At 42.3% G+C, this 14314-nt stretch overlaps 1 protein-coding gene across 1 annotated transcript in view; it reads left to right on the top strand.

Moving 5' to 3' along the window:
- Positions 1-795: 795 nt before the first annotated feature.
- Positions 796-14314, top strand: part of LOC138827042 (basic proline-rich protein-like) — a 25154-nt gene continuing 11635 nt past the window's right edge. The window contains exon 1 of the mRNA XM_070022566.1: positions 796-920. Within this exon, the coding sequence (XP_069878667.1) occupies positions 796-920 (125 nt within the window). The remainder of the gene's footprint in view (positions 921-14314) is intronic.

The following is a 14314-nucleotide window of genomic DNA, read 5'->3' as shown; positions in this document are numbered from 1 at the left end:
CACTGTGGCTCAAGTGGTAGAGTGCTAGCCTTGAGCACAGAAAGGCTCAAAGACAGTGCCCAGGCCCTGAGTTCAAGCTCCAGTAACAGAAAAAAAAAAAAAAAAAAGAACTGTCCTATGATCCAGCCATACCACTCCTGAGCATCTACTCAGAGCATCACAAATCGGGATATGGGAAAGACACTTGCCCATCCATGATCACTGCTGTACTATTCTCAATAGCCAAATGCTGAAAACAACCCAGATGCCCTACAGTAGATGAGTAGATCCAAAAAATGTGGAACCTATTCACAACCATTAGAAAGAAGATGATTGTGTCAGTTCAGGGAAATGGATGGCTCTAGAATAAATCATGCTGAGTAGCCACCTCAGTGGGTGCTCATTGTTTGAAGAACATTCTTTCGTCAAAGCCTGGTAATTACTGTGTGAGGTGAACATGGATGCCTGATGATTTGATAGAACTAGTCTCCTCTGTGTCTCCCCTCCCTGGGGTGCATGCCACGCTTCCCTGTGGAAGTGGGGTGTTCCTCCACCACCTCGAATCTGAGGTGACCTTGTTTGACTGCTTCAACTGGTAGAATGTGGTAAAAAGGACCCTGTGGCAGTTCTGGGTCTCAATTTATAAAGACTTGAAGTTTTCACTTCCTACTTTCTGAGCCACCATGTCAGAAGAGCAAGTTATTTTACTAAAAGAAAGACCACGTGGAGGACTGTAAGTGTCAAACATGTCACATAGAAGCCATGGTAGACATCAGCTCAATTGAGCCTACATAAAGCTTCAGCTCCAGCAGCAACATGCACCCTGAGAGCCCAGCTTTCAACTGGAGGAGAGACGGGGGTGTGGCCTTCAGCCACACAGCATCGCCATCATTGGTCAGACAGCAATGCATAGCAGAGTCAAATAAGTCCTCTCGTTCAAGGTAAGGCAGGATGCCAAACAAAATATTCTCCACAACTAAATTTTATCTCAGTATTTCCTTCCTACATTCAGCTTAACTGACTTTTCTCCAGTTGTTATCTGTAACTTCACTAGTGAATGTGCATTATTATCACAGCCTGAGTCTTACATTAAAATAAGTATAAAATACACAAACAAGACTAGTCTGTACTTCTTAAAGTTGGCGTAGTAGACATCCAAGCAAAATGGGCAAAAAAAAAAAAAAAAATTCAACAGCGTCTCACGCAATGGTAAACTGCCCAAAAAGTGGGTTCGTCACCAAGGTTCCAGAGCTACTTACCTGCCTACTGTGACTCTTTGTTTGTTCTTGTGCCAGTCCTGAGGTTTGAACTTAGGGCCTGGGGGCTGTCTCTGAGCTTTTGTGTTCCCACCAGAACTCCACCAGCTCCACTTCCACTTGTTTTGGGTGTTTAATTGGGGGTAAGAGTCTCACTGACTCTCCTGCTGCAGCTGGCTTCAAACCGGGGCCTCAGCTCTCAGCCTCCTGAGTAGCTAGGCTTCGAGGGGTGAGCCACTGACACCTGCCTCGCACTTCTTAAAACAATGCTCATATATGGTGACATAACAGTTACTCTATTTCCCGTGCAAACAATTCCCAAACTTAAATCCACAAGCTATATTCACAAGTCACCAAGACCCAGATCTACCACCTCTCCCTGGATCATCAGTTCACTCCTCACTTCCAACAGTTTGAAACTCTCCCCCATGTGCTATCTCAGACCAATTGTCCCTCCCTTCCTTTTTCTGCATCTGCTCCATCATTCTTTCAGTTATTTAAGCTCCAAACTATAGAACTCTTCTAATATTCCAAACACTACTTCACAATGCCCTTTAACGTCTTCTAGTATGCAACAACCAAACCAGGCCAGCCCTAGATTTCACAAGCCTCACATCATTAGTGCTCTGTTGACTGGCAGTCTGTTCCTACTTAAAACCGAACAATGTACCTGGACATCCCTGGTAATCTCGCTTGCTGTTCAAAAGCCTCTAACGACCACTTACTATGTAGGCTGGCAAGCAAAGACTTCCAAATATAACCAACCTTGTTACTATGTGTTTCTACACACACTGTCTTTCACCTTTAAGTCTTTGCTTCTGTACTTCCTTTTGCCCGTTTGGCTTTCATTCCCAACTACAGCTACTGAAATCTGACCAGCCTTCAAGGTCTGACTCAAATCTTAGAAAGTCTTCCCTGATCCCCTGAGTTGGATATGACTTTTTTTTTAGTAATTGTTCAAAGTGTTTATTTTAATCTATTGTCATTAGCGACCTATATCTACCTTCTATATTACGCAATAAACTCAGGGAAGACAGAGCTTGTCTCTTACTATTTTTCTATTTCCAAAGGGCTAAGCAAAATTCATTGCACATAACAGACCATCAGTACATATTTATTGAATCTACAACTTTTAGAAAGCAGACACTAGAATTTAGTGTTTTGAAACCGTTCATTATATAGATAAAATGCTACTTCCAGCACTTCTGGTGACACATCTCTCAGGAGCTGACAGAAGGCCTTAGAAGACAGATACTTACAACAATTGCAAAATATTTTCCCTGTACCCTTTGACTTCTCCCTCAAACCACATTGATTGCAATGCTTACAGATTAAATGGTTGATAAATTTAGAGAAAAGTAATTGCTATGATTTTTTTCCTGGTTAAAAAGACATAAACATATGGCCTCCTCTGAAGAACTGGGTATGAGGTAAAGAATATGTCCATAAGGAACAGCGATGGCAGGACAATCTGTTACTGCTGTAAAACGCATTGTAAAACCCATCAGCACCTCCCAGTCTCTGTAGTTAGCAAGTTCCAAGAGCCACACAGTGCTTTGGACCCGGCCACACACAGGGGCAGGCACACACCTGTGATCCCAAAACCTTGGAAGCAAAAAGCCAGAAGTGGCGCTGTGGCTCAAGTGGTAGAGCACTAGCCTTGAGCTGAAGAGCTGAGGGACAGCGCCCAGGCCCAGAGTTCAGGTCCCACAACTGGACCCAAAAAAAACAAAAAAAACAAAACCTTGGAAGCAGAGACAAAATAAGACCCAGTCTCAAAAAAAGGAGGGAAGTGGTTTGAGTTTATTCCAAGTTTAGCTGTTGTATTTTGCTGTTGACATCAATTTCCCCACCTTAAACTAAGATTAACATACCAAGAGATCTCTGAGGTTCTTCTATCTATGACTTCTTGGACACAGATGTATCTTTGCATCTGCAGCTCATTGAAGAAATACAGCAAAAGGTAAAGTATCTGATAGTGATGGCCCATCCTGCTGTGTGGCATCAAAAAAAGACAGATAGCTTCTTTTCTAGAAAGCATTAGTAATAACTTTATGGAATTACCGCAACAATGAAATGTGCAAATTGGAGCTGGGTGCCAGTGGCTCACGCCTGTCATCCTAGCTACTCAGGAGGCTGAGATCTGAGGATCACAGTTCAAAGCCAGCCCCAGCAGGAAAGTCTGTGAGACTCTCATCTCCAATTAAGCACCAGAAAAGTGGAAGTGGTGCTGTGGTTCAAAATGGTAGAGCGCTAGCCTTGAGCAACAGCCCTCAGGCCCTGAGTGCAAACCCTACATCCAGCAAAAAAGATAAAAGACATACGTAAATAGCTTAATACATTGCCTAGCACATAAACAAACATGTGATGGATTTTGTGATTGTTAATTAGAAAATATACCTGCAGGTATGTGTCCAAGAATGATCTGAGATAGGTAGGAAAAATAATCTTAGCCTGCTAAAGCAGGAACCACAAGCTATATGCCTGATGAGTGCGTTTTCTTGTGCATATAGTGTTATATTTGTCATTTAAATGAGTCAGTTACCAACATCGGCCTAGCCTGCCCTCACGTGGGGCCTGCCGTTCACTTGCATTGCACACCTCACAGAGGGGCTGTTGGTGTTTCGTTTTTGAGACAGAAACTTACTATGTGGCCTACAGTCCTCACACTCTTGCTAAAATCAGCTAGGTGATGTGAAGCCAAGACAGACCTATTGGCTCACAATTCTGGAGGCTGAGCAGACCAGGCCTGACATGGGTGCAGGCCTTCCTGCTTTGCTATAGCACGCAAAGCCTCGCAGAGCGGAAGGATAAAGAAAGCTGGGAGAGAGTGAGAGGCCTCAGGGGGGGAGGGGCTCCTGGCCTGAACAGTTCCGAAGGGTCCCGCGTTCCAGCTTCAATACCCTAGCAATTTAACCTCCACGTGCCTTTTGGAGGGGGCAAGTATTCAATCGTAGCACGTGACAACTGAATGTAATATGGTATTTGTATGCGATCCTGGGACAAAAAAGAATGGAGGATACAGAAGAAAAACCGGTGAAATCTGAGGTAAGTATTGATTTAATTATTAATAATGTATCAGTGGTAGTTTTTATCTTACAATAAATGCACATAACGATATTATCAGTAAAGGAAACTGATTAAGAGTATACAGAAATTCCCTGAATTATTCTTATAACTTTTCTGGGACTCTAAAACTACTCCAAAATAAATACCTATTTAAAATATTACACCAATTCATATCCTAATGAAAAGCCTCACTGTGAAGAATAATGTGGCTTCCTAGATTTCAAAATGTCATAAAAATTGTACTTTTATATAAGTTTATGTCTTTTATACACTTCTTAAAAACATACCAAGTGTCCTAATATCATCTATTTGGGTTTTTTTCCCCAATATAGTTACAACTTAGTTATGCTTTATGGTTGGATTGAACTACTTAGAATTTTGGTTTTTCTAATTGTTCCTTAAACTTTCGAACTAAATTAATGCTTACATGACTACATGTCTTGGCATAACACTACTATCTGAGCAAATTAGTCACCTTGGCTCCTAACTCTTACAGTTCGGACAAGTTGTACTTTTAGCTTCTCAAGTCTGTAGGGACTCACTCTCCTATAGACACACATCCAGTCATCCTTAATGAGTGCTAGAAGGGTGCCTTAAGGAAGAGCCGGACTCATCACACCTCCTTGTCAAAGCAATGAGAAGCTGGCCCTGCAACTCAGAAGAGGCTTGGATGAAATATGTAATACAAATCCTCACAGTAAGGAACTGACAGGGCTAATGAGGGGTCTCTATTTCTACTCTAGGGGCAACATAGCAACTCTAGGGGCAGAAGAATGGAGGTGTTAATAAGCAGAGCTAAGACCGAGCAGAGCTTGAAGTGGTAAGTGGGAGGAGTGAACATGCATTTCCTGCTTCACCTTCACTGACTCCTTAAGGACTAGGAGAAGATGCAGACATGATTTAGACATCATCTGTGCCTTCGAGGCATTTGCTGTCTGGTGCCAGAATAAGGGAGGGACATACCAGTTATCAGCACACAGTAAGTAATATATACCCAAGACAAGTACAAAGTGCTCCCAATAGCCTAAAGGACCACATTAAGTCCAACCAAGGATAAACAGATCACATTAAGTAAGGGAAGGAGTAGAATAGAGGAATGAGTGGGCATGCTGAAAGGGGTGACATCAATCAAAAATGCATTGTATTCATAAAATTATTTGTTAAATGGAAACTCTACATCTATTTAAAGATAATTAATTTTTAAAAGAAGTAGATAACATTTTTAAGACATTCTTACATTATGGCACAAACTAGACAGGTGTAGATGAGGGTTTTATCGGCAAAGATACAGGTCCAGTTTACTTGGAGCATATGTAAACAAGTCTTTGGAAATATGAATTTTAAAAGGAACCAAGATGCTAAGTCTAGGTAGAGAATGGAGGGAAAGGACATTAATGTCCTCTTCATACAGCTGTCTTCGGATTGTCCAGATTGTACGCTGCAGAGAAACAAGATGACAACTTAATCAAATGATCAGCATTGACACCCCCCACAGAGGGACACATGTACATCATGTTACTCTACAGGAGAGACCCGCCAAAGCATGTAACATTGCTTGTGTAGTCTTCTGTACAGAGAAGCATTGCCTGAAAACAATCCCGAGAAATCAAATTGTGTGACAAATCAATATCCAATAACTGGTTCACAATGCTCAAGAGGAAGTGTACTCATTACCACACTCATGTAATTGTAACCCTCTGTATAAATCTTTACAATAAAAAAAAAACTGGTTCACATTCTTCAAGTAATATGACAAAGGAGTTCTTTAGAGATAACATGCCCAAATGCAAATCCCAGCTTCTCCTAGATTTTGAACTGGAGGTAAGAAGTGCTAGAAAGAACAATAGTGGAACAAGTGACAAAGTAAAATATATAAATTGGGTTTTTTTTCAAGTATTTTATCTGAACTAACATTGTGTCTTTACTTAAAACTGTACTAAGCTTGCACTATGCCTGAACTTAATAATTAATTGTACTAAGGTTACATAAGAAAATTTTCAACATGTTTTAATAAAAACATGTTGAGGGGGGCTGGGAAGGTGGCTCAGTGGTAGAGCGCTTGCCTTGCATGCCTGAGGCCCTGGGTTCGATTCCTCAGCACCATAAGCAAAAAGAAAAAAAAGCCGGAAGTGGCACTGTGGCTCAAGTGGTAGAGCGCTAGCCTTGAGCTGAAGAGCTGAGGGACAGCGCCCAGGCCCAGAGTTCAGGCCCCACGACTGGACCAAAAAAAAAAAAAAGAAAGAAAGAAAGAAAAAAAAATGTTGAGGGGTTGGGAATGTGGCCTAGTGGTAGAGTTGCTTGGCTAGCATGCCTGAAGCCCTGGGTTTGGTTCCTTGGTACCACATAAACAGAAAAGACCAGAAGTGGTGCTGTGGCTCAAGTGGTAGAGCCTATCCTTGAGCACAAAGAGCTCAGAGACAGCACCCAGGCCTGAGCTCAAGCCCCACAACCAACAAAAAAATCAGTGAGTACATGTAAAGGGTATGTGAGATCAGAGGAAGTTCTTGGTATTATTCTTGCAACTTCTCCACAGTTTGAAAGTATTTCAGACTAAAAGTATTTTTAGACTAATGACCCTAGAAAGCAATAAAATTAAAATTATTTTCATGGATAAAATGTCTGTCACAATGAAATTCCATTAAGGTCTATATAATTGTATATAGTTATAATTTCTAATTATATAGTACTTGCAACTACAATCTTTTTCCTTAATATTGTTTTATTTAAATATTTCCCCATGTATCAATTTGATCGATATTGTGTTAGCCAGCTTTTAGTAACAAAAGACCTGAGATCATCAACTGAAAAAGATAAATGGTTCATTTTGACTCATCCTTTTGAGGTCTGAACAATCAGATGCACTGCTTTAGGAACGATGGTGGGAAACGTACGGAGAAGACCTGCTTACCTCACCACTGGATACAGAAAAGGAGGAAGAGACCCGAGTGCCACAGTCCCCTGGATGGGTTGTCCTTTGAGGAGATGACACAGGGCCCTCCAGTGCCACAGGCTGGTTCCCGAGGGACACTCCAGCCTCCAAGAACAGAACACACCATTCGTGTTTAGCAACGACGTCATTCTCCATCATTCATCATTCCATGCTCACAATTACTGTACAACTGCTGTGAACATTTCTATAAAAATCACTTTATTTCTCTTGGGAATATTTCCTAGTGGTTAGAATAATTCTGTAGAACAAGATCTAAAGGACTACATTCTGTTACAGGTGCTAAAATTATATGGAGAGCCACTTGTACCAGAGGACATTTCCTATAGTTGTAAATATAGACATAAAGTAGCCTCAGAAATTCACCATCAGGGGCTGGGAAGGTGGCTCAGTGGTAGAGCTCTTGCCTTGTATGCATGAGGCCCTGGGTTCGATTCCTCAGCATCACATAAGCAGAAAAAGCCAGAAGTGGTGCTGTGGCTTAAGTGGTAGAGTGCTAGCCTTGAGCTGAAGAGCTGAGGGACAGCGCCCAGACTCAGAGTTCATGCTCCACAACTGACAAAAAAAAAAGAAATTCATCATCATCTCACTGGTACCATTGCCAGACAGCAGGTCTTCTCACACACACACGTGCACGCACGCACGCACACACACACACACACACACACACACACACCAGGAAAGGCCAGAAAGGCACTATGGCTCAAGTAGTAGAGCACTAGCCTTGAGCTGAAGAGCTCAGGGACAGTGCCCAGTCCTAGAGTTCATCAAGCTCCATGACCAGCAAAAAAAAAAAACAAAAAACCTCCCACCCAAAATTTGGTACACACACACACACACACACACACACACACACACACCACAATCCACACACACACACACACACACCACAATCTACCAGCCCAAAGATCAAACCTAACAGGGAAAGAGAAAGATGTTCAAGGGGCTATACTGATATACTGACAAACTGTTGATGGAAGACTACTGCCAAATCAACTGGAAAGTTTTGTGCAGTTAAAAGAAAGTACAGTAGATCAAACCCACCCATGTTCAAATGCTCTATTATATATGTATTATGTATGTATGTATGTATGTATTGCCAGTCCTGGGGTTTGAACTCAGGGCCTGGGACTGTCCCTGAGCCTCTTTTTGCTCCAGGCTAGTGTTCTACCACTTAAGCCACAGCACCACTTGCAGCTTTTTTTCAATTTATAAGAGTCTCATGAACTTCCTGCTAGAGCTGGCTTCAAACCATGATCCTCAGATCTCAGCCTCCTGAGTAGCTAGGATTACAGTGTGAGCCACAGCACCAAGCTCAAACGCTCTATTTTTAATAAACATGACTTATTCTTACAGAACTTACAATTTTGACACAGATTTTGTTAGCTTAAAAAGACACGGACTTTGGGGCTGGGAATATGGCTTAGTGGTAGAGTGCTTGACTAGCATGCACGAATCCCTGGGTTCAATTCCTCAGTACCACATAAACAGAAAAAGCTGCAAGTGGTGCTATGGCTCAAGTGGTAGAGCGCTAGCCCTGAGCACAGAGAGGTTCAGGGACAGTGTCCAAGCCTTGAGTTCAAACCCCTAAAGAAGGAAAAAAAGACATGTATTTTGATTATAAATGTGCTTGGAGAGTTTAATATCAAATGACTGAAGAATAATTTTGTATGTAATGATGATCATGTCAGGCTAAAGACACACTTGAGATACTGCTTATAAACATGGAACAATTATTAGTAAATTCAACAATTAGGGACCAGTTCATAGAAGGAGAGAACTTTGTGAAAACTTATTTCTGTTTTTATATACAATAGATGTGTCTTTGCTGGGAACTACATAAGGTATGAATACATAAGACATGAAGGTACTTGAATTTTTACCAGTGGACACTAATGAACAAAGGCAAGGTTTAAAAAAAAAGTCTGTCAAAGGGAACATTTGAGAGTGATGGAAATTATCTATATTGTGACTTCTGAGTTTATTTTATAGTCAAAATGACCTTTGTCAAAATTCTCAGTGTTTATTTAAGATCTGTGCATTTTACTCCATCAAAGGTGTATCTCGAAAACTGCAATGGAAAACACCTAAATCTGAGCCTCCGCCGACCCACTCGTCACTAACTAGTTCTCAGATCTCAAACAAGGCACATAGTCCCATTTTCATTTGAAAAATAACTATGCGTTCAATGACCTCTGAATTTCCTACCAGCTTTCAAGGCCTAACTATTTTTTTAAGTAGCAAGAAGTTTGTGTAAATTATTAACCTGATTTAGAACTTTGATCATTTCAACTTCAATAGTTTCAATTATACAAAATAATATAGAAATATATTATCACTATGAAAAGAAATTCAAAATGATATAAATTAGATTAAACTTCTCCACTGTTCTTTTTTTTTGTTTTTTGTTTTTTTGGCGGTCATGGGGCTTGAACTCTGGGCCTGGGCGCTGTTCCTCAGCTCTTCAGCTCAAGGCTAGCGCTCTACCACTTGAGCCACAGCACTGGTTCCGGTTTTCTGGTGGTTTATTGGAGAAAAGAGTTCACAAACTTTCCTGCCGGCGCCTGGCTAACATTCACATTTCAAAATACAAAGTCTTTTAATGAAAAGCTCTGCCTGGTTATATCTGGATTTTTATTTTAGTGCCACAGAAAGACATAAGACTGGGAAAGAATAAAATATCACATCTCCTTCCACTCAAGCCTAATCAATTTTTCACCTTTAGACACTGTGATAAGAGCCTGTACCAAAGGTTCTCGATTCTGTCCACACACCAGGGTTGTAACTGACAGGCGCTGCATCGGCAAGTCAACAGCCTGAGATAACAAAATTCAAGGGCTCTGACTCTGGGCGGCAGAGTCGCCGCCATGTTCAGGAACAGATGCATGGTCTTTTGGGGGTGGACCCTGAACTAGCAGCTGGAACCAATTGCTCTTCTGACAACTAATCCTTCAGAGTACACCCATTCAGTGCCCTGCTGGAGAGACAAAGGGCAGGGAGCAAGAGCTGGGCTTGCCCTTTAGCCAGACACAATCATGTTTCCCTCACCTTCTTGGCTGAATGTCACATCAACACATTTCCAGGAACCATGATCAACCTCTGGTAGCACAGTGAACTATGGCCCTAGTGGTGTGATCCAAAGATCCCTCGGCCCCAGATTCCCCCTTTAGTTTAAAATCACCCAATATCCTTGTATTCAAGGCCTAGTTATTTAATTTAATGAGTACTGTCTTAAAATGTAAATCCGCAGGACAGTTCTCCAATGCAGTAGGTCATCAATTGGCCATTCTCACGCTGACATGACTTCATCTATTTCTTTCTTCCACTCCCTGGCTGGGTTATTAGTTGTTAGGTTATGCGCTATGGTATTTCATTTTATCTTTCAACACAGTAACTTAAAAGGGAAGAGAGGGTAACTTGGAGGCACGGAGCCCCGCTGTGGGAGGATGGAGAGAGAAGTAGCAGGGCAGACTGGCGGAGACCAGCGAGAGGATCCAGATGCGTTAGGGTAAGGGGGAACCTGGCAAGTGAGTGCAAATTCCAAGTCCCATTATTTCCCAATCCTGGGACCGGCCTGCTTCCAGGAGTAACTCCTCTTTCTGGGCCAAGATCGGGAATTGTATAACGATGCTTATCTTACAAACTAATAATGCAGTGTTGGTGAGGAGCCATTTTCAATTCATAAACTAAATTAAAACAATAACCTACTGTTTGAAGCATGATGAAAAACTATGCACACATTATAATGTACAAATTATAACTCGAGGGATGGCAAGTAATGTAAAAAAAAATCTCATCTGTATTTTTCTGCCTCTTCACTGAGGCCAAATGAAGAGTGTAGTAAGTTTTCTGACTCTGGGTGTGGAAGACTGTCTTCCCACACTTTCATATGACCACAGCAGAACTTGGAGGCTGTAAGCACATGGTATCCTAAGCATGGAACCGCTGCCACCTCTCTTTAAAGGTGAACTGAGTCAAAGTATGTGCTGACAGGCATGGCTTGGCTTGAAACAAATTCATTCTCCAAATATCAGTATGCCTAACTCAAGCCACCCTTCAGAACTGCCAGTAAGACTAGAAGGACCCAGAAAACTGTTTCTAATAATTTTTTATAACCAGGCAAATTTTGCAAACCTCAACAAACCACATCTACAATCTCAGGAAGAAACCAGGAAGGAAAACTAGAGGGGAATATATATTACTGGCCATTTGGGAGGATAAAGCAGATTATTACCTTAGGGCCCAATCCCATTGTCTGTCTGGGGCTGAAATCTTTCCATACTGCCAAAAGTACACAAGCCGGGCACCAGTGGCTCACGCCTGTAATCGCTGAAATCTTTCCATACTGCCAAAAGTGCAAGCCGGGCACCAGTGGCTCACGCCTGTAATCGCTGAAATCTTTCCATACTGCCAAAAGTGCACAAGCCGGGCACCAGTGGCTCACGCCTGTAATCGCTGAAATCTTTCCATACTGCCAAAAGTGCACAAGCCGGGCACCAGTGGCTCACGCCTGTAATCGCTGAAATCTTTCCATACTGCCAAAAGTGCACAAGCTGGGCACCAGTGGCTCACGCCTGTCATCCTAGCTGTCAGGAGGCTGAGATCTGAGCATCACGGTTCAAAGCCAGCCTGGGTAGGAAAGTCCTATAAACCACCAGAAAACTGGATGTGGCACTGTGGCTCAAGTGGTAGAGTGCTTGCCTTGAGCTGAAGAGCTCAGGGACAGCACCCCGGCACAGAGTTCAAGCCCCATTACTGGCCCCCCACCAAAAAAAAGTACACAGGAATCTAAGATAAAGAGGGAATACAGTTCCTACCCACAAAGGCCTATTACTATGCCCAGGCTCACCAGCTTTTTGTAAATATATAATGAAGATCTAATGTCAAGCAGTTTAGTCTGGTGGTATTCCTTAATATGAGATTGTAAAATCATAGTCCCACCATGACCAACAAAAATGCATCTTATATTATAATGGCGCAGCCAGAGTTGAGATAATAAAACTACAATGGGTTGATAGGGCAAGTTAAGACATAGATGCGCCTAAGAGCTAGTTTAAAGTATGGAACTCTACTTTTCACAAGAATGTCTTCCCCCAGAACTACATCCAGAGTCCCATCCAGCAGCCTTACAATACATGGTCTAGACGTGGAAGGGAACACAGAAAGGTAAAAGGAACAACTGTATGAAGCAATGGGCTATAAGTGAAATTTTACTGTATTTATTTCATTAACTTTCATTTTAATGTGACTGTAGTAAATAAGAACTCAGCCGTTATTAATGGTTAGTCATGTAATACTGGCTACATACACAAGACTATTTTTTTAGGTTTGAGACTGGAACATGAGCTCCATACCTGATGCTTTTGCTCACTGGTTGCATGCTACCAACCAAGCATGCCTCTAAACCCTTCAGACTATATTGTCGAGTACACAGACTGAGTCATGTTTCAGTTCAAGATGACATTATATTTCAACACATTCCTTTCTCCTAAACTTCATTCTTGTTTACATGAGACACTGAGAGTCCTATGTCAATTTTAAAAAACACTTTATGCAATCTGAAAATACTTATTTTTAAAATAACAATAGGCATTTTGGAAAAGTTTAAATATGCCACAGAAGTCTCCACATGAAGGGAGGAGAGATTAAGGCTGAAAGAGGAAAGGTTCCGAGAGGCCGCGTCAGTGTTTGCCACCACCGTGGGCTCAGGCTGGCGCAAGGGTGCAGACTGGGGCTGAGGGCCAGTCTCAGGCACCTCCGGCAGGAGCTGACAGGTCTTCCGTCTGGCCTCATGGGCCTTCCATGTTTTGATAAAAGAAGAGCAAGTGTCTGATGGTGGGCTGGGAGAATTATCTCAGAGAGGCCACAAATGGAACTGACTGATACCAGAGGGAGGAGCTTCAGTCCTGCTCTGGGATGGGGGGGGGGGGATCGTGGCTGATGGAGGGAGATGGGAGAGAAGTGAAAAGACAGTGCCCCTGAGGAGAAACTATGGTATGATGCTAATATGCAGCTTTGCTGCTCTATAGCTGTGAGCAGACGGCATGCACTGCGGCTGCAGGTCCTGGGGGGGCTGCTCACACACACTTGGTTGAGCTCATGCTGTTGTAATCAGCACAGCTCTGGTACATTCTCTCCTGTGATCACAGCAGTCTAATGGATCTTTACCCCCACAGAATTTTGTCTTTTTTTTTTCTGTGGTGGGGCTGTCCCTAAGCTTTGTTGCTCAAGGCTAGTGCGCTCTACTACTTAAGTCACAGCACCAGTTCTGCCTTTTTCTGAGTAGCTTACTGGAGATAAGAGTCTCACAAAAGGACCTTTGAACCTTGATCCTCAGATCTCAGCTTCCTGTGTAGCTAGGATTACAGGAATGAGCCACCAGTGCCGGGCTTCTGGGAGATTTCTTAAGGGGGATATAACTGTGTAAAAGAAAGGCTGTGCTTCAGGCCAGATCAGCAAAACTGAACTTTCACATTCCTCTCGAAGACTAAAAATGGAAGGTGTGGAATTTGGACTTTAGTTCAAGATTACTTCTCCTAACCCCCCCCCTCCTCCCCCTCCCCCGCCCCAGTTAACTTCATAGAAATGGCAGGGCACTCAGAATGACAAATTTTCAGATTCATATTTTCACTAAAAAGAATTTAGATTGAAAACAAATGTTTCCTTTTATATTTCAGCTTGAGGTTTAATGGTCTCCTTTATGTTGAGGATGGTGACTAGAATTATCCAGATAATGAATAAAAGAATTAAAAAGGTTTTAAATCTAGACTTTGCTATCCCTAGAGTCATAATCCTCTACCCTCTTACTCAGAACACACCCATCTTAACTGACATCAAGGACTACGTTGCTCCACAACACCAGAACACCTTAACCCAACTCACTGGTGTGTTTTCTTATTACTGTTTTAGTACCATAGGCAGTGATTTGGGAAATAGGAACATTTAAAAAGAATTTAGAGACCTAAAAAGTTGGAAAAGGGCTGGGAAGTAGGCTCAGTAGTAGAGTGCTTGCCTCGCATGCATGAGGCCCTGGGTTCGATTCCTCAGCACCATATAAGCAGAA

This window comes from Dipodomys merriami, unplaced genomic scaffold (genome assembly GCF_024711535.1).
Source record: "Dipodomys merriami isolate MVZ:Mamm:240054 unplaced genomic scaffold, mDipMer1.0.p SCAF_15, whole genome shotgun sequence".
Lineage (NCBI taxonomy): Eukaryota > Metazoa > Chordata > Mammalia > Rodentia > Heteromyidae > Dipodomys > Dipodomys merriami.
Note: the sequence above shows the minus strand (reverse complement) of the source record. Positions and strands in the feature narration are given on the sequence as shown.